This window comes from Tachyglossus aculeatus, chromosome 22 (genome assembly GCF_015852505.1).
Source record: "Tachyglossus aculeatus isolate mTacAcu1 chromosome 22, mTacAcu1.pri, whole genome shotgun sequence".
Lineage (NCBI taxonomy): Eukaryota > Metazoa > Chordata > Mammalia > Monotremata > Tachyglossidae > Tachyglossus > Tachyglossus aculeatus.
The window spans coordinates 31,809,725-31,834,368 of NC_052087.1; the positions used below are offsets into that span (position 1 = coordinate 31,809,725).

Consider the following 24,644-nt stretch of genomic DNA (forward strand, 5'->3'; position numbering starts at 1 on the left):
CTCCTTGAGAGAAGGAATCACGTCTACCAACTTTATTGTTATTATTATCATTTACTTTATGGTGTTCTCACAGTATTTAATACAATGCTCTGCACACAGTAAATGCTCAATAATTATCACTCTGATTGAGAGTTAGGGATGCTTACGATACTTGGCAGGTAGGAGTAAGGTTGACTTAGTGGGTGAAGGGGGAAGGTAAGTATGAAGGCGAGATCTGGCAGGACTGGAATGCTTCTAAAATCTATCTTTTTCATCCAGAGTCTTCGCCTTGGACAAAATGGCTGATGGAAACGACACTTCTATGAGAGAGTTCATTATTTTGGGATTAACGGACGATCCTGTCCTCCGGATCTTCCTCGTCACATTGTTTCTCGTGATTTATGTTGTCACAGTCATGGGTAATCTCAGCATTATCATGTTAATCAGGGCCAGTTCCCAACTTCACACGCCAATGTACCATTTTCTGAGCCATTTGGCTTTCATCGATTTTTGGTTTTCATCAACTGTCACTCCAAAGATGCTTAAGGGCTTCTTAGTGGAGAGAGACACAATATCCTTTGCTGGCTGTGTTGCCCAGTTCTATTCTGCCTTTGCTTTTGGGACCTCAGAGGGCATCTTACTGGCTATGATGGCATATGACCGTTTTGTGGCTATCTGCAATCCCCTGCTCTATACCATCTCTATGTCCAATAAAGTCTGTGTCCAGCTCATAGCTACCTCCTATGTCGGGGGTTGTTTAAATAGCGTGTTATTTACCATTTCTGTGTTTAGTTTAGGCTTCTGCAGATCCAATGAAATCAATCATTTTTTCTGTGATTTCCCTCCGTTAGTAGAACTTGCTTGCTCTGACGTTTCCCTGGTTCTAATCATTACTTCCATCTCTGCTGCCATCGTAATATTAAGCACTGTCCCCACCATAATCATCTCTTATGCATACATCCTCTGTGCCATCATGAGGATCCAGGCAGGCCATGGGAGACAGAAAGCTTTCTCTACCTGCACCTCCCACCTGACCACCCTTATTCTATTCTATGGCACCGTCACATTCACTTACGTGCAGCCCAGCTCCAGCCGCTCCTTGGAGCAGAATAAAGTTGTGTCTCTGTTCTACACAGTGGTGATCCCCATGCTGAACCCCCTAATCTATACTCTGAGGAACAAGGATGTGAAGGGGGCCCTGATGAATATAATGGGCAAGAATGTTAGTTCTTGGTAAAACTGGATGAGGAGATTCTCTTCACAGAAATGGGTTAGCATCAACTCTGTGACATGCCAACTGTCTCTTGTCAACTACGAATTCCCTTTATGGGACCTGGGATAGATCATAACAACTTCCAGTTATAATTAATGAATAGTTATATGTTAGATGTTAGAACAAGGATGTGAGAGAGGCAGTGTTAAGGATAATGCACAAGTATGAATAACTATTTTTAAATAAAATTTGGGATAATCCATTGATAATCCAAGGACGGTAAGAAAAAAGTACGTGCTCATTTGTTGTTTTGTTGACACATTCTAATTGGGAGTTTGAAAGAAATAAAAATTTGGGCACTACTCGTGGATACGTATCATTTTAGTTAAGAAAACATTCACATCTATATCCCGGGAATGTGCTCTGTACCAAAATTTTTGCCAGAAAATTCATTTTTCATGGATTAACACTGCCTTTAGATCATGTTGGGAAGCAGTGCGGTCTAATGGAAAGAATACAGGCCTTGGAGTCATAAGACTTGGGTTCTAATCCCAGCTCCAACCACTTGTCTTCTGCGTCCTTGGATCAGTCACTTAATTTTTCTGTGCCTCAGTTACCTCATCAGTAAAATTGGAGTGAAGACTACGACCTCTTGTAGGACAGGCAATGTGTTATTTTTAAATTACCCCAGCACTTAATGCAACACCTTCCAGCAAACATCGTAAAAATAAAATGAAAATATATAAAAAATAAAACAGTGAAATGGACTTGAATTTGGATTTGGAACAGGTCAAAATCATTTCATCCCCCTTGAGATTGTTAAGAACAAGAAGGTTTATACCACTGAGTCGTCTCTGACCCACAGCGATGCCATGGGCACATCTCTCCCAGAATGCCCCAACTCCAACCACAATTGTTCTGGTAGTGGATCCATAGAGTTTTCTTGGTAATAATATGGAAACAGTTTACCGTTGCCTCCTTCCATGCAATCAACTTGAGTCTCCACCCTCCACTCTCTCCCATGCCGCTGCTGTCCAGCACAGTCGAGTTAGCTTTCTCGAAGAAGAAAATAAAAAGTTTTGTATACTGGAATTTCTGTTCATATTTTGATAAACTTTGGAATTAGTTTAATAGCTTTTTAAAAAACACTTACTCTTTCATGAAGAACATATTCAAGCCTCCTCATGAGTTTTTGATCCACTGTTTTGGGTGGTCTGTGGTTGGGAAATCACATTAATTAATTAATGCTAACAAAGATTCTGAACATCGAGCAGTCAATAGCTGTGGGTATGTTCTGATTTTAATGAGGTGCCATGGGTGGGAAGGATTCTGTCTTAGACATTTCTTGCTCCACAGGAATCCCTTACCCCATCCTGAAGAATTATCTTGGGAAATTATGGAAAAGGTATATGGATTCCCCAGCAGAGATCTATTCATATGAAGGCTCATGACATCCGGATTTAAAGCAACACAGTTTGGCAGGCAGCCCAGTTTGTCATTTCTGCCCTTTCCAGGCTGAACCCATCAAACGTATGCATAGACTTTAACTGGTGGTGTCAATAATAATAATAATAATGCTGGTGTATGTTAAGCACTTACTATGGGCAAAGCACTGTTCTAAGCATGGGGCGGGGAATACAAGGTGATCAGGTTGTTCCACATGGGACTCACAGTCTTAATCCCCATTTTAGAGATAATGTAACTGAGGCACAGAAAAGTTGAGTGGCTTGCCCAAGATCACACAGCTGACAAGTGGCTGAGTCAGGATTCGAACCCATGACCTCTGACTCCCAAGCCCACACTCTTTACACAATCCTTCCCCCAGGCAAAGGGAACAGAAAGGGAAGGGAAAGTGTATATCTCCAGGATAAAAATAAAGACTTTGGGAAAGGAATTGAAAGGAATTGAAATTGGGAAAGGAAAGGAATGGTCTGTACAAAGCCTCTTGCACACTCACCCCTGCCAGTCACATTCATTCACTCCTTCAGTCATATTTACTGAGCGCTTACTGTGTGCAGAGCACTGTACTAAGCACTTGGGAAGTACAAATTGGTAACATATAGAGACGATCCCTACCCAGCAGTGGGCTCACAGTCTAGAAGGGGTCCCACAGGCACCCAGATTGCCAAGAACTTGCAGGCTGTCAGTGTTGCTGCGCACGCTTACAAAATGGAACATATGTGGAAATGTTAAAAATTGATACTAGGAGGAAAAGTTGAGGATGCATTAACAAAGGTCTTGAAAAGCAACATGTCATGGGCCTATAAGTTAAGAAGGCCTGGGTTCTAATGCCAATTTGGCCACTTGCCTGCTGTGTGACCTTGGAAATTCATGTAACTTCTTTATGCCTCAGTTTTCTCATCTGTAAAATGGAGATTCAATACCTACTTAGACTGTGAGCCCCATGTGGGACAGGGACTGTGTCTAATTTGATAACCTTGTGCCCACCTCAGTGTTTGGCACACTGGAAGTAAATAACAAATACTGCTAAAACAAGTCTTCAAATTTTCAAAAGTTTAGTAAATGAAAGGCTAGGAATAAATGTTATCCAACACCATGGGGAACACACTTAGATATAAAGGGATTTGTCTGGAAGGAGATATATTGATGACTTTACATTGGGTAGGAGAGAATTCCTGACATGGGAACAGGTTAGTGGATAGACTCGAATAATGGGATAAATATTAATTTAGTCTCCTATGCCTAGGTGGGTAAGTCTTATTTCAATTGATGCAAGAGTAAATACTTGGCTTATTTACTAAGTCCCTCTAAGCTCTTCTCTAGACTCTAAACTCCTTGTGGGCAGGAAACATAGCTACCAACTCTCTTATATTGTACTCTTCCAAGTGCTTAGTGCACTGTTCTGCACACAATAAGTATTAAATACCACTGATGGATACTATGAACAAAGTGTTGGGGTAACAGTCACTGCCCCCTTCACAGGTAACAAACTAAGAGGGAGAGAAGGCAGATATTTTATTCCCATTTTAGAGTTAAGGCCCACAGAGATGAGTGCTTTCTTTCTCAAGGTTACAAAGCAGGTCAGTGGCAGGTCTGGGACTAGAACTAGACTTCTAGTCCCTAGATCTTTCCACTGGAGAAAATATTGGTTCTTTTGAAAAAATGAAATAAAAAACAACTTTAAAAAAGCAATGGAGTTTCTGGAGATAACATTCACAATTCATTTTGCTGATATTTTTGTCCTCTTATTTTCCTTCTTCAGCAGAAATTGCTCCAAGCCATCTTAAACTAAGTCCTGAATTCACCATCTTGCAAGATCCAGGAATAATCAGCAATATAGATTAGCTACCACCTCTCATATCATCAGTGTTGTTTCATTCAATTTTAATTTACCACATACAGAAAAGGATATATTTCCTACTGAGAGATGTAACCCTGGCTTGTAGCTCCAAGGGAGACAGTTCCCAAATGCCCTAAACCCATGGCAGCCATGGTAAAGCACTATTTATACCCCAATAATCTCTTTGTGATCCTGAGATCTTTCTTTTCTCCTCCAAAGGTGAGTGTCATACTTAAAAGAGAGTATAAAGAATTATTTTCAAAAGTGCTGATTTTAGATTTTAAAGCCATAACAATGCAGCAGATTTTATTATTATTGCGGCACTTGTTAGTGTTTACTATGTGCGATGCACTGGGTGTAAATACAAGATGATCAGGTTAGAGAAGCAGCGTGGCTTAGTGGAAAGAGCATGGGCTTGGCAGTCAGAGGTTGTGGGTTCTAATCCTGTCTCCTCCACTTGTCTGCTGTGTGAAGTTGGTCAAGTCACTTAACTTTCTTGTGCCTCAGTTCCCTCATCTGTAAAATGGGGATTAAATCTGTGAACCCCATTTGGGACTACCTGATTACCCTTGTATCTGCTCCAGCACTTAGAATGGTGTTTGACACATAGTAAGTGCTTAACAAATACCACTATTATTATTATTATTATCATTATTATTATTATTATTATTATCACTACTACTACTACTACTATCATTATTGGACACAGCCCCTCACAGTCTTCCCAGCTTTTAATGAAGTGATACAAAGGGACAAGAATCTGAAAATTCTAAAGACTTTTTCAAATTATAAGGGGTTATTTGGATTTCAGAGTAGAGACCTAATTTCAAAATTGAATTCTCACATATGGTGGCAAAAATTCTGGAGATAGTGGATCTTAAACAGCTCAAAGGCAGTTAATTTCACCAAGTGAGTAATGCTTTAGAAAATTCCACTGCTTTAGTATTTTCTGCACATCTGAGATGAATTACAGAGTTTATGAACTTCTTCCATAGCAATATCTATCAATTAATCAATCATATTTATTGAGCGCTTACTGTATGCGGAGCACTATACTATCATTATAGTTTTCTTTGACTTTAATTGTTCATATCATTAAATACAAGATACTTTCTGGAGTTCCAATTATCATTAGTACCAGAAATAAAAAAAAAGTTCAATTTTCAACACTTAGTATCCTAGTTTATACTGTTGTCCTTTTTCTTTTATATCTAGTTTCCTATCTTTCCTTTTAGTTTACTTCCCTATCTCCCCTTAGGTCTCTGTGACTTTTATTGAAGTAAATGCTCAGTAGATTGTAGTAACGCAGTAAGTCCAGTTACTCTGACAACTACTATAAAAGCTTCTAGGATTTCAGGCTACCATTGCAATTGCTGGCTCCAGTAAATGCCCATTTCTCTCAGATTGTGATAGTATTATAATATTTAGTGAGTAAGACCGGTTGCTGAGACTGACATTACAGTATCCCTGTCCTTATACTCTGGTCTAGTAAGTAATAATGATAATAACCATATAATATAATTGTGGTATTTGTTAAGTACTTATGATATGGCAAGCATTGTACTAAGGTCTGGGAACTATGCAAGATAAGGAGATCAGATGCAGTTTTTGTCCTACTATCTGCCACGTTAGACTTCATTATGGAGAAGGGGCCTCTATGGCCCTATGGCATTTACCCTTTCTGTCAAACTCTCTGTTGTCAAACTGCGTAATGAATCATTTTGTTTAACAAACTGGATTCAGGTAGACCCTGAAATCAACCAGAGGGCTCAGCCCTTAAACAGTAGTGGAAGGTAGAGAGAAAACTATTGTCACCTACCTAGTATTGGGAGCCTCTTTGCCATCTCATTTCTCCCACTCATGAAGCACATTGGGCAGAATTATCATTAGGGCCAATATATTTGACTTAAATAACATTCTGCAACTACACCAATATTTTCAATCTTTTGAAAAGAAATTTTTTTGTGGCTGAATTTCAACTAAGTCTCAAGTACATATTTCAGGAATCCACAAGCCTCACTGTTTCATGGACAGTCTAATAATAATAATGATAATAATTATGGTATCTATTAAGTGCTTACTATGTGCCAAGCACTGTTCTAATCGTTGGGGTAGATACAAGGTAATCAGGTTGTCCCACATGGGGCTCACAGTCCTAATCCCCATTTTTGCAGATGAGGTAACTGAGACATGGAGAAGTTACGTGGCTTGCCCAAGGTCACACAGCAGACAAGTGGCAGAGCTGGGATTTGAATCCATGTCCTCTGATTCCCAAGCCAGTGCTCTTTCTACTTGAACCAAGTTGTGGCAATATGTTGTCCACACCTCACTCCTTCACAGGCCATGCAGGGAAGAATTACTGCTCCCTGTAGCTGAGAAAGAAGCATAGCTTTCTGGTCCAACTTCCAACTCCAGTTTCTGTCTGCTGACTCCCTCTGGCTTCTGAACAATCCTATTGGGATAGTGTCTAGCAAAAGGAGTCAGAGAATAGAGGAGAGAGAGACAATCTTAATAACACCAGTCTTTTTGCTTTTAGTTTTGATCAGGTAGGAGACTGGGCAGAGAGAAGTGAATGAGGAAGATACTTTTCTGAGAAGAAAGACTCCCAGCCATCAGGAGACCTTTGCTGAGTTGAGGTGATTGAGTAGGTAACTGAGTGTTTGTGATGCCACCCTAAGGATGCCACCATTAGTGATGCCATTCTACAGAGGGTGGCCATTTCCTGTCCTCACGTGGGAAGGAATTGGCTATACCCTCTCTGGGGCTGCATTACCAAAGCATAAAGTGCTCTGGGTTTGGTGCAGGGCAAACAGTGCTACACAGAGATGTCACGTGAAACACTGCAAATGAGCATGTCTCAAGAATATATGTAATAGCAGTAAAAAATGATGTGTGATCTACGAGTAATTTTAATTACACAATCATCAAATGTCAAAATTGCAATTCTTCAAAGTTGTGAAGTGAAAATCTTTGCACTTTGCAAGGTTGTCTTGCCACGCCCACACCATTTGCTGCATCCTGGTGTCAGTGAACTCTGTGAGCTGCCTCTCTTTGTTATCATCTGAAGTCAACCTGGTTTGAAAGAGCATGTGTGGAATCTCTAGTGAATGACATTCTGTAGTTAATATGGCAGTGGAATCAAAGCTTTGAAGGTCTCTGCTTTTCTTGAATGGCATCTTACGTTCTCTATCTTTCTATCCACTAGCCTGGCAACTGATTTTGGATATGATTTCAGGAGATAGTATTACTGGTCTTTATAGACTATACAAAGAATTAACTTCTCATGAAAGCACTCTGTATTTACCCAAATTCTGGCAGTCAGTTTTACTAGAGAGGAAATGCAAAGGTGTTATTTCTAAATAATGTATTTAGTTTGTTGTCTGCTAATATATTTTTTCAGTTATTAGTAATTTTAAGCTCCATTGTTCTTAGATATTTAATCTTAAAAATGGGTGAAGAATGTATTTATATCAGTCTATCAATAATGTTTACTGAACACTTACAGTGTGTAGAACACTGTACTAAGCGTGTGAAAGAACGTTGGGTGTAAAAGATGCAATCCCCACCCTCTAGTAGGTCAGAGTATAGAGGGGGAGATGAATGCAAAATTGTTTAAAGTGAAAAAGAGAAAAAGAATGAAAAGATGGATAATGGAATATATGTCTTTAAATGATGTAAATTGATGAATACAAAATGCTATGAGTAGCTGAGTTCTCGAGAGCTGAGACCTCTTCCTTGACTAAACCCTTATTTCCCCTACTTCCTTTCCCTTCTGCATTGTCCTTGCACTTGGATTTTTGGGCTTTATTCACCCCACCCTCAGCCCCACAGCACTACTGTACATATCCATAATGTATTTTAATGTCTGTCCCTCTAGGCTGTACACTCCTTGTGGGCAGCGAGCATGTCTACCATCTCTGTTCCATTGTCCTCTCCCAAAAGTTTATTGCACTGCTCTGCACACACTAAGCACTCAACAGACCCAATTGGTTGATTGATGGATTGATTATTACTTAGGGAGAAAAACCTGGGGAGAAGAAAATTAATGGAGAAATTCCACCTGGAGGAGGAGAGTCATCAGGAGGATTCTGAGGCTGAGTAGAGCTCTGGCCTGATAGATTTGAAAAGGAATGTAGCTTCAGGCAGAGGGGAGGGCATGAGCAAAAGGTGGGGGCTTGAGAAAGTGTCCACTACAGTTCTCCCCCTAATAATAATAATAATAATAATAATAATAATAATAATAATAATAATAATGTCATTTATTAAGTGCTTACTATGTGCAAAGCACTGTTCTAAGAGCTGGGGATGTTACAAGGTGATTAGGTTGTCCCACAGGGGGCTCACAATCTTAATCCCCATTTGCCAGATGAGGTAACAGGCCCAGAAAAGTGAAGTGACTTGCCCAAAGTCACACAGCTGACAATTGGCAGAGCCAGGATTTGAACCCATTACTTCTGACTCCAAAGTTCTGCTCTTTCCACTGAGGCACACTGCTTCTCACGCTCCTACCTATTCTTGCTCCTTTCCCACTACAACTCAACCCACACACTTGGCTCTTCTATTACCAACCTACTTACTGTGCCTCAGTCTGGTCTTCCTTGTCATCAGCCCTTTGCTCTCATGCTCCTTCCTGCCTGGAACTCTCTCCCCACCTCATATTCAACAGGCCACCAAAGCCCTATTAACTGTGGTATACGCTCGGCTCAGTGGAAAGAACACGGGCTTTGGAGTCAGAGGTCATGTGTTCGAATCCCGCCTCCGCCACATGTCTGCTGTATGACCTTGGGCAAGTCATTTAATTTCTCTGAGCCTCAGTTACCTGATCTGTAAAATGGGGATTAAGACTGTGAGCCCCACGTGGGACAACCTGATCACCTTGTATCTCCCCAGCGCTTAGAACAGTGCTTTGCACATAGTAAGCACTTAACAAATGTCATTATTATTATTATTATTACTATGTGCCAGGCTCTGTACTCAGCACAGGTGTGGATACAACCAAATAAGGTTGGACACAGAGCCTGTGCCACATGGGGAGCACATTTTAATCCCCATTTTACAGATGAGGGAACTGAGGCACAGAAAGGTGAAGTGACTTCCCCAAGGCCACACAGCAGACAAGTGATGGAGCTGGGATAGAACATATGACCTTCTAACTCCCAGGCCTGTGCTCTATCCTCTATGCCATTAAAATCACTTCTCTTCCAGGAGGGCTTCCATAACATAAAGATAATAATAATAATAGTACTTGTTAAGCGCTTACTATATGCCAAACATTATTCTAAGCACTAGGGTAGATACAGGTTAGTCAGGTCGGACACAGTCCCTGTCCCATTTGGGGCTCACACTCTAAATTCCCAGACACAGTCCCTGTCCCATTTGGGGCTAACACTCTAAATTCCCATTTTATAAATGAGGTACCTGAGGCCCAGAGAAGTTAAGTAACTTGCCTAAGGTCACACAGCAGACATGTGGCAGGTCCGGGAATAGAATTCAGGATCTTCTGACTCCGAGATCCGTGCTCTATTCACTAAAAAACACTGCTCCATCACCCTGCACATTCTCGTTCTCCTCTGCCTCGTCTTTACATTTTGGTCTTTTCCTTCAGAGCATTTCGTTAGGCACACTCCATCCACTCAGCACTTATGTACAAATCCTTATTCTTTGTTGCCTCCCCTGGCTGTAATGTTTTTAGTGCCTGTCTTACCCAATTGACTGTAAACTCCTTGAGAGAAGGAATCACGTCTACCAACTTTATTGTCATTATTATCATTTACTTTATGGTGTTCTCACAAGTGTTTCATACAATGCTCTGCACACAGTAAATGCTCAATAATTATCACTCTCTGATTGAGAGTTAGGGATGGTTACGATACTTGGCAGGTAGGAATAAGGTTGACTTGGTGAAGGGGGAAGGTAAGTATGAAGGCGAGAGCTGGCAGGACTGGAATGCTTCTAAAATCTATCTTTTTCATCCAGAGTCTTCGACTTGGACAAAATGGCTGATGGAAATGACACTTCTATGAGAGAGTTCATTATTTTGGGATTAACGGACGATCCTGTCCTCCGGATCTTCCTCGTCACATTGTTTCTTGTGGTTTATGTTGTCACAGTCATGGGTAATCTCAGCATTATCATGTTAATCAGGGCCAGTTCCCAACTTCAAACACCAATGTACCGTTTTCTGAGCCATTTGGCTTTCATCGATTTTTGGTTTTCATCAACTGTCACGCCAAAGATGCTTAAGGGCTTCTTAGTGGAGAGAGACACAATATCCTTTGCTGGCTGTGTTGCCCAGTTCTGTTCTGCCTTTACTTTTGGGACCTCAGAGACCATCTTACTGGCTATGATGGCATATGACCGTTTTGTGGCCATCTGCAATCCCCTGCTCTATACCATCTCTATGTCCAATAAAGTTTGTGTCCAGCTCATAGCTACCTCCTATGTCGGGGGTTGTTTAAATAGCGTGTTATTTACCATTTGTGTGTTTAGTTTAGCCTTCTGCAGAGCCAGTGAAATCAATCATTTTTTCTGTGATTTCCCTCCATTAGTAGAACTTGCCTGCTCTGACGTTTCCCTGGCTCAAATTATTACTTCCATCTCTGCAGCCATGGTAATATTAATCACTGTCCCCACCATAATCATCTCTTATGTCTACATCCTCTGTACCATCATGAGGATCCAGGCAAGCGACGGGAGACAGAAAGCTTTCTCTACCTGCACCTCCCACCTGACCACCCTTATTCTATTCTACGGCACCGTCACGTTCACTTACGTGCAGCCCAACTCCAGCCGCTCCTTGGAGCAGAATAAAGTTGTGTCTCTGTTCTACACAGTGGTGATCCCCATGCTGAACCCCCTAATCTATACTCTGAGGAACAAGGATGTGAAGGGGGCCCTGATGAAGATAATGGGCAAGAATGTTAGTTCTTGGTAAAACTGGATAAGGACATTCTCTTCACAGAAATGAGTTAGTATGGACTGTGTGACATGCCAACTGTCCCTTGTCAACTGTGAATTCCCTTTGTGGGAGCTGGGATAGATCATAACAAATTCCAATTGTAATTTATAAATAGTTGTATGTTAGAACAAGGATGTGAGAGAGGCAGTGATAAGGATAATACACAAGTATGAATAATTATTTTTAAATAAAATTTGGGATAATCCATTGATAATCCAAGGACGGTAAGAAAAAAGTACGTGATCATTTGTTGTTTTGTTGACACATTCTAATTGGGAGTTTGAAAGAAATAAAAATTTGGGCACTACTCGTGGATACGTAGAATTTTATTAAGAAAACATTCACATCTATATCCCGGGAATGTGCTCTGTACCAAAATTTTTGCCAGAAAATTCATTTTTCATGGATTAACACTGCCTTTAGATCATGTTGGGAAGCAGTGCGGTCTAATGGAAAGAATACAGGCCTTGGAGTCATAAGACTTGGGTTCTAATCCCAGCTCCAACCACTTGTCTTCTGCGTCCTTGGATCAGTCACTTAATTTTTCTGTGCCTCAGTTACCTCATCAGTAAAATTGGAGTGAAGACTACGACGTCTTGTAGGACAGACAATGTGTTATTTTTAAATTACCCAGCACTTAATGCAACGCCTTCCAGCAAACATCATAAAAAAAAAATAAAAATATATAAAAAATAAAACAGTGAAATGGACTTTAATTTGGATTTGGAACAGGTCAAAATCATTTCAGCCCCTTGAGATTGTGAAGAACAAGAAGGTTTATGCCACTGAGTCGTCTCTGACCCACAGCGATGCCATGGGCACATCTCTCCCAGAATGCCCCAACTCCAACCACAATTGTTCTGGTAGTGGATCCATAGAGTTTTCTTGGTAATAATATGGAAGCAGTTTACCGTTGCCTCCTTCCATGCAATCAACTTGAGTCTCCACCCTCCACTCTCTCCCATGCCGCTGCTGTCCAGCACAGTCGAGTTAGCTTTCTCGAAGAAGGAAATAAAAAGTTTTGTATACTGGAATCTCTGTTCAAATTTTGATAAACTTTGGAATTAGTTTAATAGCTTTTTAAAAAACATTTACTCTTTCATGAAGAACATATTTCAAGCCTCCTTATTCGTTTTTGATCCACTGTTTTGGGCGGTCTGTGGTTGGGAAATCACATTAATTAATTAATGCTAACAAAAATTCTGAACATCGAGCAGTCGATAGCTGTGGGTGTGTTCTGATTTTAATGAGGTGTCATGGGTGGGAAGGATTCTGTCTTAGACATTTCTTGCTCCACGGGAATCCCTTACCCCATCCTGAAGAATTATCTTGGGAAATTATGGAAAAGGTATATGGAGTCCCCAGCAGAGATCTATTCATATGAAAGCTCATGAGATCCGGATTTAAAGCAACACACTTTGGCGGGCAGCCCAGTTTGTCATTTCTGCCCCTTCCAGGCTGAACCCATCAAACTTAGGCATAGACTTTAACTGGTGGTGTCAATAATAATAATAATTAATTCTGGTGTATGTTAAGCACTTACTATGGGCGAAGAACTGTTCTAAGCACTGGGGGGCACGGGGGGAGTACAAGGTGATCAGGTTGTTCCACATGGGACTCACACTCTTAATCCCCAATTTGCAGATAAGGTAACTGAGGCACAGAAAAGTTATGTGGCTTGCCCAAAATCACACAGCTGACAAGTGGCTGAGCCAGGATTCGAACCCATGACCTCTGACTCCCAAGCCCACACTCTTCACACAATCCTTCCCCCAGGCAAGGGGAACAGAAAGGGAAGGGAAAGTGTATCTCTCCAGGATAAAAATAGAGACTTTGGGAAAGGAATTGAAAGGAATTGAAATTGGGAAAGGAAAGGATTAGTCTGTCCAAAGCCTCTTGCACTCTCACACCTGCCAGTCAAATTCATTCACTCCTTCATATTTATTGAGCGCTTACTGTGTGCAGAGCACTGTACTAAGCACTTAGGAAGTACAAATTGGTAACATATAGAGGCGATCCCTACCCAGCAATGGGCTCACAGTCTAGAAGGGGTCCCACAGGCACCCAGATTGCCAAGAACTTGCAGGCTGTCAGTGTTGCTGCGCACACTTACAAAATGGAACATATGTGGAAATGTTAAAAATTGATACTAGGAGGTAAAGTTGAGGATGCATTAACAAAGGTCTTGAAAAGCAACATGTCATGGGCCTGGAAGTTAAGAAGGCCTGGATTCTAATCCCAATTTGGCCACTTGCCTGCCATGTGACCTTGGAAATTCATGTAACTTCTTTATGCCTCAGTTTTCTCATCTGTAAAATGGAGATTCAATACCTACTTAGACTGTGAGCCCCGTGTGGGACAGGGACTGTGTCTAATTTGATAACCTTGTGTCTACCTCAGTGTTTGGCACACTGGAAGTAATTAACAAATACTGCTAAAACAAAAGTTTAGTAAACAAAAGGCTAGGAATAAATGTTATCCAACACCATGGGGAACACATTTAGATATAAAGGGATTTGTCTGAAAGGAGATATATTGATGACTTTACATTGGGTAGGAGAGAATTCCTGACATAGGAACAGGTTAGTGGATAGACTCGAATAATGGGATAAATATTAATTTAATCTCCTATGCTTAGATGGGTAATTCTTATCTCAATTTATGCAAGACTAAATACTTGGCTTATTTACTAAGTCCCTCTAAGCTCCTCTCTAGCCTCTAAACTCCTTGTGGGCAGGGAACATAGCTACCAACTCTCTTATATTGTACTCTTCCAAGTGCTTAGTATACTGTTCTGCACACAATAAGTATTAAATACCACTGATGGATGCTATGAACAAAGTGTTGGGGTAACAGTCACTGCCCCCTTCAGAGGTAACAAACTAAGAGGGAGAGAAGGCAGATATTTTATTCCCATTTTAGAGTTAAGGCCCACAGAGATGAAGTGCTTTCTTTCTCAAGGTTACGAGGCAGGTCAGTGGCAGGTCTGGGACTAGAACTAGACATCTAGCCCCAAGATCTTTCCATTGGAGAAAATATTGGTTCTTTTGAAAAAATGAAATAAAAAACAACTTTAAAAAAGCAATGGAGTTTCTGGAGATAACATTCACAGTTCATTTTGCTGATATTTTTCTCCTCTTATTTTCCTTCTTCGGCAGAAATTGCTCCAAACCGTCTTAAACTAAGACCTGAATTAACTATCTTGCAAGATCCAGGAATAATCAGCAATACTGATTAGCTACCACCTCTCATATCATCAGTGTTAAGTTTCATTCAATTTTAATTTACCACATACGGAAAAGGACATATTTCCTACTGAGAGATGTAACCCTGGCGTGTAGCTCCAAGGGAGACAGTTCCCAAATGCCCTAAACCCATGGCAGCCATTATAAAGCGCTATTTATACCCCAATAATCCCTTTGTGATCCTGAGATGTTTCTTTCCTACTCCAAAGGTGAGTGTCATACTTAAAAGGGAGTATAAAGAATTATTTTCAAAAGTGCTGATTTTAGATTTTAAAGCCATAACAATGCAGCAGATTTTATTATTATTGTGGCACTTGTTAGTGTTTACTATGTGCAATGCACTGGGTGTAAATACAAGATGATCAGGTTAGAGAAGCAGCGTGGCTTAGTGGAAAGAGCATGGGCTTGGCAGTCAGAGGTCGTGGGTTCTAATCCTGTCTCCTCCACTTGTCTGCTGTGTGAAGTTGGTCAAGTCACTTAACTTCCTTGTGCCTCAGTTCCCTCATCTGTAAAATGGGGATCAAATCTGTGAACCCCATTTGGGACTACCTGATTACCCTTGTATCTGCTCCAGCACTTAGAATGGTGTTTGACACATAGTAAGTGCTTAACAAATACCACTATTATTATTATTATTATTATTATTACTACTACTACTACTACTATTATTATTGGACACAGCCCCTCACAGTCTTCCCAGCTTTTAATGAAGTGATACAAAGGGACAAGAATCTGAAAATTCTAAAGACTTTTTCAAATTATAAGGGGTTATTTGGATTTCAGAGTAGAGACCTAATTTCAAAATTGAATTCTCACATACGGTGGCAAAAATTCTGGAGATAGTGGATCTTAAACAGCTCAAAGGCAGTTAATTTCACCAAGTGAGTAATGCTTTAGAAAACTCCACTGCTTTAGTATTTTCTGCACATCTGAGATGAATTACAGAGTTTATGAACTTCTTCCATAGCAATATCTATCAATTAATCAACCATATTTATTGAGCGCTTACTGTATGCGGAGCACTATACTATCATCGTAGTTTTCTTTGACTTTAATTGTTCATATCATTAAATACAAGATACTTTCTGGAGTTCCAATTATCTTTAGTACCAGAAATACAAAAAAATAGTTCAATTTTCAACACTTAGTATCCTAGTTTATACTGTTGTACTTTTTCTTTTATATCTAGTTTCCTATCTTTCCTTTTAGTTTACTTCCCTATCTCCCCTTATGTCTCTGTGATTTTTATTGAAGTAAATGTTCAGTAGATTGTAGTAACGCAGTAAGTCCTGTTACTCTGACAACTACTATAAAAGCTTCTAGGATTTCAGGCTACCATTGCAATTGCTGGCTCCAGTAAATGCCCATTTCTCTCAGACTGTGATAGTATTATAATATTTAGTGAGTGAGACCAGTTGCTGAGACTGACATTACAGTATCCCTGTCCTTATACTCTGGTCTAGTAAGTAATAATGATAATAACCATATAATATAATTGTGGTATTTGTTAAGTACTTATGATATGGCAAGCATTGTACTAAGGTCTGGGAACTATGCAAGATAAGGAGATCAGATGCAGTTTTTGTCCTACTATCTGCCACGTTAGACTTCATTATGGAGAAGGGGCCTCTATGGCCCTATGGCATTTACCCTTTCTGTCAAAATCTCTGTTGTCAAACTGTGTAATGAATCATTTTGTTTAACAAACTTGACTCAGGTAGACCCTGAAATCAACCAGAGGGCTCAGCCCTTAAACAGTAGTGGAAGGCAGAGAGAAAACTATTGTCACCTACCTAGTATTGGGAGCCTCTTTGCCATCGCATTTCTCCCACTCATGAAGCACATTGGGCAGAATTATAATTAGGGCCAATATATTTGACCTAAATAACATTCTGCAACTACACCAATATTTTCAATCTTTTGAAAAGAAATTTTTTTGTGGCTGAATTTCAACTAAGTCTAAAGTACATATTTCAGGAAACCACAAGCCTCACTGTTTCATGGACAGTCTAATAATAATAATTATGGTATCTATTAAGTGTTTACTATGTGCCAAGCACTGTTCTAATCGTTGGGGTAGATACAAGGTAATCAAGTTGTCCCATGTGGAGTTCACAGTTCTAATCCCCATTTTTACAGATGAGGTAACTGAGATACAGAACAGTTATGTGGCTTGCCCAAGGTCACACAGCAGATAAGTGGCAGACCTGGGATTTGAACCCATGTCCTCTGACTCCCAAGCCAGTGCTCTTTCCACTGAGCCAAGCTGTGGTAACATGTTGCCCACACCTCAATCCTTCACAGGACATTCAGGGCAGAATTACTGCTCTCTGTTGCTGAGAAAGAAGCATAGTTTTCTGGTCCAATTTCCAACTCCAGTTTCTGTCTGCTGTTAACTTCTGCCTACTGAACCTCCCTATTGAGATATGTCTAGCAAAGGGAGTCAGAAAATAGAGGAGTGATAGGCAATCTTGATAACACCAGTCTTGTTGCTTTTAGCTTTGATCAGGTAGAAGATTGGGCAAAGAGAAGTGAATGAGGAAGATACCTTTCTGAGAAGAAAGACTCCCAGCCATCAGGTGACCTTCGCTGATTTGCAGTGATTGAGTAGGTACCTGAGTGTGTGTGATGCCACCCTAAGGATGCCACCATTAGTGATGCCATTCTACAGAGGGTGGCCATTTCCTCTCCTCATGTGGGAAGGAACTGGCTATACCCTCTTTGGGGCTGCATTACCAAAGCATAAAGTGCTCTGGGTTTGCTGCAGGGCAAAAAATGCTACACAGAGATGTCACATGAAACATTGCACTTGAGCATGTCTCAAGAATATATGTAATAGCAGTAAAAAATGATGTGTGATCTACGAGTAATTTGAATCGCACAATCATCAAATGTCAAAATTGCAATTCTTCAAAGTTGTGAAGTGAAAATCTTTGCACTTTGCAAGGTTGTCTTGCCACGTCCACACCATTTGCTACATCCTGGTGTCAGTGCACTCTGTGAGCTGCCTCTCTTTGTTATCATCTGAAGTCAACCTGGTTTGCAAGAGCATGCGTGGAATCTCTAGTGAATGACATTCTGTAGTTAATATGGCAGTGGAATCAAAGCTTTGAAGGTCTCTGCTTTTCTAGAATGGCATCTTACGTTCTCTATCTTTCTATCCGCTAGCCTGGCAACTGATTTTGGATATGATTTCAGGAGATAGTATTACTGGTCTTTATATACTATACGAAGAATTAACTTCTCATGAAAGCACTCTGTATTTACCCAAATTCTGCCAGTCAGTTTTACTAGAGAGGAAATGCAAAGGCGTTATTTCTAAATAATGTATTTAGTTTGTTGTCTGCTAATATATTTTTTCAGTTATTAGTAATTTTAAGCTCCATTGTTCTTAGATATTTAATCTTAAAAATGGGTGAAGAATGTATTTATATCAGTCTGTCAATAATGTTTACTGAACACTTACAGTGTGTAGACCACTGTACTAAGTGTGTGAAAGAACGTCGGGTGTAAAAGATGCAATCCCCACCCTCAAGTCGGTCACAGTATAGAGGGGGATATGAATGCAAAATTATTTAAAGCGAGAAAGAGAAAAAGAATGAAAAGATGGATAATGGAATATATGTCCTTAATGATGTAAATTGATGAATACAAAATGCTATGAGTAGCTGAGTTCTCGAGAGCTGAGACCTCTTCCTTGACTAAACCCTTATTTCCCCTACTTCCTTTCCCTTCTGCATTGTCCTTGCACTTGGATTTTTGGGCTTTATTCACCCCACCCTCAGCCCCGCAGCACTACTGTACATATCCATAATGTATTTTAATGTCTGTCCCTCTAGGCTGTACACTCCTTGTGGGCAGCGAGCATGTCTACCATCTCTGTTCCATTGTCCTCTCCCAAATGTTTATTGCAGTGCTCTGCACACAGTAAGCACTCAACAGACCCGATTGGTTGACTGATGGAATGATTATTACTTAGGGAGAAAAACCAGGGGAGAAGAAAATTAATGGAGGAATTCCTCCTGGAGGAGGAGAGTCATCAGGAGGATTCTGAGGCTGAGTAGAGCTCTGGCCTGATAGATTTGAAAGGGAATATAGCTTCAGGAAGAGGGGAGGGCGTGAGCAAAAGGTGGGGGGCTGGAGAAAGTGTCCACTACAGTTCTCCCCCTATTAATAATAATAATAATAATGTCATTTATTAAGTGCTTACTATGTGCAAAGCACTGTTCTAAGAGCTGGGGAGGTTACAAGGTGATTAGGTTGTCCCACAGGGGGCTCACAATCTTAATCCCCATTTGCCAGATGAGGTAACAGGCCCAGAAAAGTGAAGTGACTTGCCCAAAGTCACACAGCTGACAATTGGCAGAGCCAGGATTTGAACCCATGACTTCTGACTCCAAAGCCCGTGCTCTTTCCATTGAGGCACGCTGCTTCTCACGCTCCTACCTATTCTTGCTCCTTTCCCACTACAACTCAACCCACACACTTGGCTCTTCTAATACCAACCTACTTACTGTGCCTCAGTCTAGTCTTCCTTGTCATCAGCCCTTTGCTCTCATGCTCCTTCCTGCCTGGAACTCCCTCCCCACCTTATATTCAACAGGCCACCAAAACCCTATTAACTGTGGTATACGCTCGGCTCAGTGGAAAGAACACGGGCTTTGGAGTCAGAGGTCATGGGTTCGAATCCCGCCTTCGCCACATGTCTGCTGTATGACCTTGGGCAAGTCATTTAATTTCTCTGAGCCTCAGTTACCTGATCTGTAAAATGGGGATTAAGACTGTGAGCCGCACGTGGGACAACCTGATCACCTTGTATCCCCCCAGCGCTTAGAACAGTGCTTTGCACATAGTAAGCACTTAACAACTGTCATTATTATTATTATTACTATGTGCCAGGCTCTGTACTCAGCACAGGTGTGGATACAAGCAAATCAGGTTGGACACAGAGCCTGTGCCATATGGGGATCACATTTTAATCCCCATTTTACAGATGAGGGAACTGAGGCACAGAAAAGTGAAGTGACTTCTCCAAGGCCACACAGCAGACAAGTGACGGAGCTGGGATACAACATATGACCTTCTAACTCCCAGGCCTGTGCTCTATCCACTACGCCATTAAAATCACTTCTCTTCCAGGAGGGCTTCCATGACATAATGATAATAATAATAATAGTACTTGTTAAGCGCTTACTATGTGCCAAACATTATTCTAAGCACTAGGGTAGATACAGGTTAGTCAGGTTGGACACAGTCCCTGTCCCATTTGGGGCTCACACTCTCAATTCCCATTTTATAAATGAGGTACCTGAGGCCCAGAGAAGTTAAGTAACTTGCCTAAGGTCACACAGCAGACATGTGGCAGGTCCGGGAATAGAATTCAGGATCTTCTGAGTCCTAGATCCGTGCTCTATTCACTAAAAAACACTGCTCCACCTCCCTGCACATTCTCCTTCCCCTCTGCCTCGTCTTTACATCTTGGTCTTTTCCTTCAGAGCATTTCGTTAGGCACACTCCATCCACTCAGCACTTATGTACAGATCCTTATTCTTTGTTGCCTCCCCTGGCTGTAATGTTTTTAGTGCCTGTCTTACCCAATAGACTGTAAACTCCTTGAGAGAAGGAATCACGTCTACCAACTTTATTGTTATTATTATCATTTACTTTATGGTGTTCTCACAGTATTTAATACAATGCTCTGCACACAGTAAATGCTCAATAATTATCACTCTGATTGAGAGTTAGGGATGCTTACGATACTTGGCAGGTAGGAGTAAGGTTGACTTAGTGGGTGAAGGGGGAAGGTAAGTATGAAGGCGAGATCTGGCAGGACTGGAATGCTTCTAAAATCTATCTTTTTCATCCAGAGTCTTCGCCTTGGACAAAATGGCTGATGGAAACGACACTTCTATGAGAGAGTTCATTATTTTGGGATTAACGGACGATCCTGTCCTCCGGATCTTCCTCGTCACATTGTTTCTCGTGATTTATGTTGTCACAGTCATGGGTAATCTCAGCATTATCATGTTAATCAGGGCCAGTTCCCAACTTCACACGCCAATGTACCATTTTCTGAGCCATTTGGCTTTCATCGATTTTTGGTTTTCATCAACTGTCACTCCAAAGATGCTTAAGGGCTTCTTAGTGGAGAGAGACACAATATCCTTTGCTGGCTGTGTTGCCCAGTTCTATTCTGCCTTTGCTTTTGGGACCTCAGAGGGCATCTTACTGGCTATGATGGCATATGACCGTTTTGTGGCTATCTGCAATCCCCTGCTCTATACCATCTCTATGTCCAATAAAGTCTGTGTCCAGCTCATAGCTACCTCCTATGTCGGGGGTTGTTTAAATAGCGTGTTATTTACCATTTCTGTGTTTAGTTTAGGCTTCTGCAGATCCAATGAAATCAATCATTTTTTCTGTGATTTCCCTCCGTTAGTAGAACTTGCTTGCTCTGACGTTTCCCTGGTTCTAATCATTACTTCCATCTCTGCTGCCATCGTAATATTAAGCACTGTCCCCACCATAATCATCTCTTATGCATACATCCTCTGTGCCATCATGAGGATCCAGGCAGGCCATGGGAGACAGAAAGCTTTCTCTACCTGCACCTCCCACCTGACCACCCTTATTCTATTCTATGGCACCGTCACATTCACTTACGTGCAGCCCAGCTCCAGCCGCTCCTTGGAGCAGAATAAAGTTGTGTCTCTGTTCTACACAGTGGTGATCCCCATGCTGAACCCCCTAATCTATACTCTGAGGAACAAGGATGTGAAGGGGGCCCTGATGAATATAATGGGCAAGAATGTTAGTTCTTGGTAAAACTGGATGAGGAGATTCTCTTCACAGAAATGGGTTAGCATCAACTCTGTGACATGCCAACTGTCTCTTGTCAACTACGAATTCCCTTTATGGGACCTGGGATAGATCATAACAAATTCCAGTTATAATTAATAAATAGTTATATGTTAGATGTTAGAACAAGGATGTGAGAGAGGCAGTGTTAAGGATAATGCACAAGTATGAATAACTATTTTTAAATAAAATTTGGGATAATCCATTGATAATCCAAGGACGGTAAGAAAAAAGTATGTGCTCATTTGTTGTTTTGTTGACACATTCTAATTGGGAGTTGGAAAGAAATAAAAATTTGGGCACTACTCGTGGATACGTATCATTTTAGTTAAGAAAACATTCACATCTATATCCCGGGAATGTGCTCTGTACCAAAATTTTTGCCAGAAAATTCATTTTTCATGGATTAACACTGCCTTTAGATAATGTTGGGAAGCAGTGCAGTCTAATGGAAAGAATACAGGCCTTGGAGTCATAAGACTTGGGTTCTAATCCCAGCTCCAACCACTTGTCTTCTGTGTCCTTGGATCAGTCACTTAATTTTTCTGTGCCTCAGTTACCTCATCAGTAAAATTGGAGTGAAGACTACGATCTCTTGTAGGACAGGCAATGTGTTATTTTTAAATTACCCCAGCACTTAATGCAACACCTTCCAGCAAACATCATAAAAATAAAATGAAAATATATAAAAAATAAAACAGTGAAATGGATTTTATTTGGATTTGGAACAGGTCAAAATCATTTCATCCCCCTTGAGATTGTTAAGAACAAGAAGGTTTTATGCCACTGAGTCGTCTCCAACCGATAGCGATGCCATGGGCACATCTCTCCCAGAATGCCCCAACTCCAACCACAATTGTTCTGGTAGTGGATCCATAGAGTTTTCTTGGTAATAATATGGAAACAGTTTACCATTGCCTCCTTCCATGCAATCAACTTGAGTCTCCGCCCTCCACTCTCTCCCATGCCGCTGCTGTCCAGCACAGTCGAGTTAGCTTTCTCGAAGAAGGAAATAAAAAGTTTTGTATACTGGAATTTCTGTTCATATTTTGATAAACTTTGGAATTAGTTTAATAGCTTTTTAAAAAACACTTACTCTTTCATGAAGAACATATTCAAGCCTCCTCATGAGTTTTTGATCCACTGTTTTGGGTGGTCTGTGGTTGGGAAATCACATTAATTAATTAATGCTAACAAAGATTCTGAACATCGAGCAGTCAATAGCTGTGGGTATGTTCTGATTTTAATGAGGTGCCATGGGTGGGAAGGATTCTGTCTTAGACATTTCTTGCTCCACAGGAATCCCTTACCCCATCCTGAAGAATTATCTTGGGAAATTATGGAAAAGGTATATGGAGTCCCCAGCAGAGATCTATTCATATGAAGGCTCATGAGATCCGGATTTAAAGCAACACACTTTGGCAGGCAGCCCAGTTTGTCATTTCTGCCCTTTCCAGGCTGAACCCATCAAACATATGCATAGAATTTAACTGGTGGTGTCAATAATAATAATAATAATGCTGGTGTATGTTAAGCACTTACTATGGGCAAAGCACTGTTCTAAGCATGGGGCGGGGAATACAAGGTGATCAGGTTGTTCCACATGGGACTCACAGTCTTAATCCCCATTTTAGAGATAATGTAACTGAGGCACAGAAAAGTTGAGTGGCTTGCCCAAGATCACACAGCTGACAAGTGGCTGAGTCAGGATTCGAACCCATGACCTCTGACTCCCAAGCCCACGCTCTTTACACAATCCTTCCCCCAGGCAAAGGGAACAGAATGGGAAGGGAAAGTGTATATCTCCAGGATAAAAATAAAGACTTTGGGAAAAGAATTGAAAGGAATTGAAATTGGGAAAGGAAAGGAATGGTCTGTACAAAGCCTCTTGCACACTCACCCCTGCCAGTCACATTCATTCACTCCTTCAGTCATATTTACTGAGCGCTTACTGTGTGCAGAGCACTGTACTAAGCACTTGGGAAGTACAAATTGGTAACATATAGAGATGATCCCTACCCAGCAATGGGCTCACTGTCTAGAAGGGGTCCCACAGGCACCCAGATTGCCAAGAACTTGCAGGCTGTCAGTGTTGCTGCGCACGCTTACAAAATGGAACATATGTGGAAATGTTAAAAATTGATACTAGGAGGAAAAGTTGAGGATGCATTAACAAAGGTCTTGAAAAGCAACATGTCATGGGCCTGTAAATTAAGAAGGCCTGGGTTCTGATCCCAATTTGGCCACTTGCCTGCTGTGTGACCTTGGAAATTCATGTAACTTCTTTATGCCTCAGTTTTCTCATCTGTAAAATGGAGATTCAATACCTACTTAGACTGTGAGCCCCATGTGGGACAGGGACTGTGTCTAATTTGATAACCTTGTGCCCACCTCAGTGTTTGGCACACTGGAAGTAAATAACAAATACTGCTAAAACAAGTCTTCAAATTTTCAAAAGTTTAGTAAACGAAAGGCTAGGAATAAATGTTATCCAACACCATGGGGAAAACACTTAGATATAAAGGGATTTGTCTGAAAGGAGATATATTGATGACTTTACATTGGGTAGGAGAGAATTCCTGACATGGGAACAGGTTAGTGGATAGACTCGAATAATGCGATAAATATTAATTTAGTCTCCTATGCCTAGATGGGTAAGTCTTACTTCAATTGATGCAAGAGTAAATACTTGGCTTATTTACTAAGTCCCTCTAAGCTCTTCTCTAGACTCTAAACTCCTTGTGGGCAGGAAACATAGCTACCAACTCTCTTATATTGTACTCTCCCAAGTGCTTAGTACACTGTTCTGCACACAAGAAGTATTAAATACCACTGATGGATACTATGAACAAAGTGTTGGGGTAACAGTCACTGCCCCCTTCAGAGGTAACAAACTAAGAGGGAGAGAAGACAGATATTTTATTCCCATTTTAGAGTTAAGGCCCACAGAGATGAAGTGCTTTCTTTCTCAAGGTTACAAAGCAGGTCAGTGGCAGGTCTGGGACTAGAACTAGACTTCTAGTCCCAAGATCTTTCCATTGGAGAAAATATTGGTTCTTTTGAAAAAATGAAATAAAAAACAACTTTAAA

At 40.9% G+C, this 24,644-nt stretch overlaps 3 protein-coding genes across 3 annotated transcripts; all 3 read left to right on the forward strand.

Moving 5' to 3' along the window:
- The first annotated feature begins 274 nt into the window (after positions 1–274).
- On the forward strand, positions 275–1,216 carry LOC119943873 (olfactory receptor 482-like). The gene has a single exon (XM_038765058.1). It carries the CDS (start codon positions 278–280, stop codon positions 1,214–1,216), a length of 939 nt encoding a protein of 312 aa, XP_038620986.1. The 5' UTR covers positions 275–277.
- Positions 1,217–10,485: 9,269 nt separating this feature from the next.
- On the forward strand, positions 10,486–11,427 carry LOC119943843 (olfactory receptor 478-like). Its single transcript, XM_038765021.1, has one exon. The coding sequence runs from the start codon at positions 10,489–10,491 to the stop codon at positions 11,425–11,427; it is 939 nt and encodes a 312-aa protein (XP_038620949.1). The 5' UTR covers positions 10,486–10,488.
- Positions 11,428–20,579: 9,152 nt separating this feature from the next.
- LOC119943874 (olfactory receptor 482-like) lies at positions 20,580–21,521 on the forward strand. Its single transcript, XM_038765059.1, has one exon. The coding sequence runs from the start codon at positions 20,583–20,585 to the stop codon at positions 21,519–21,521; it is 939 nt and encodes a 312-aa protein (XP_038620987.1). The 5' UTR covers positions 20,580–20,582.
- The last annotated feature ends 3,123 nt before the right edge of the window (positions 21,522–24,644 follow it).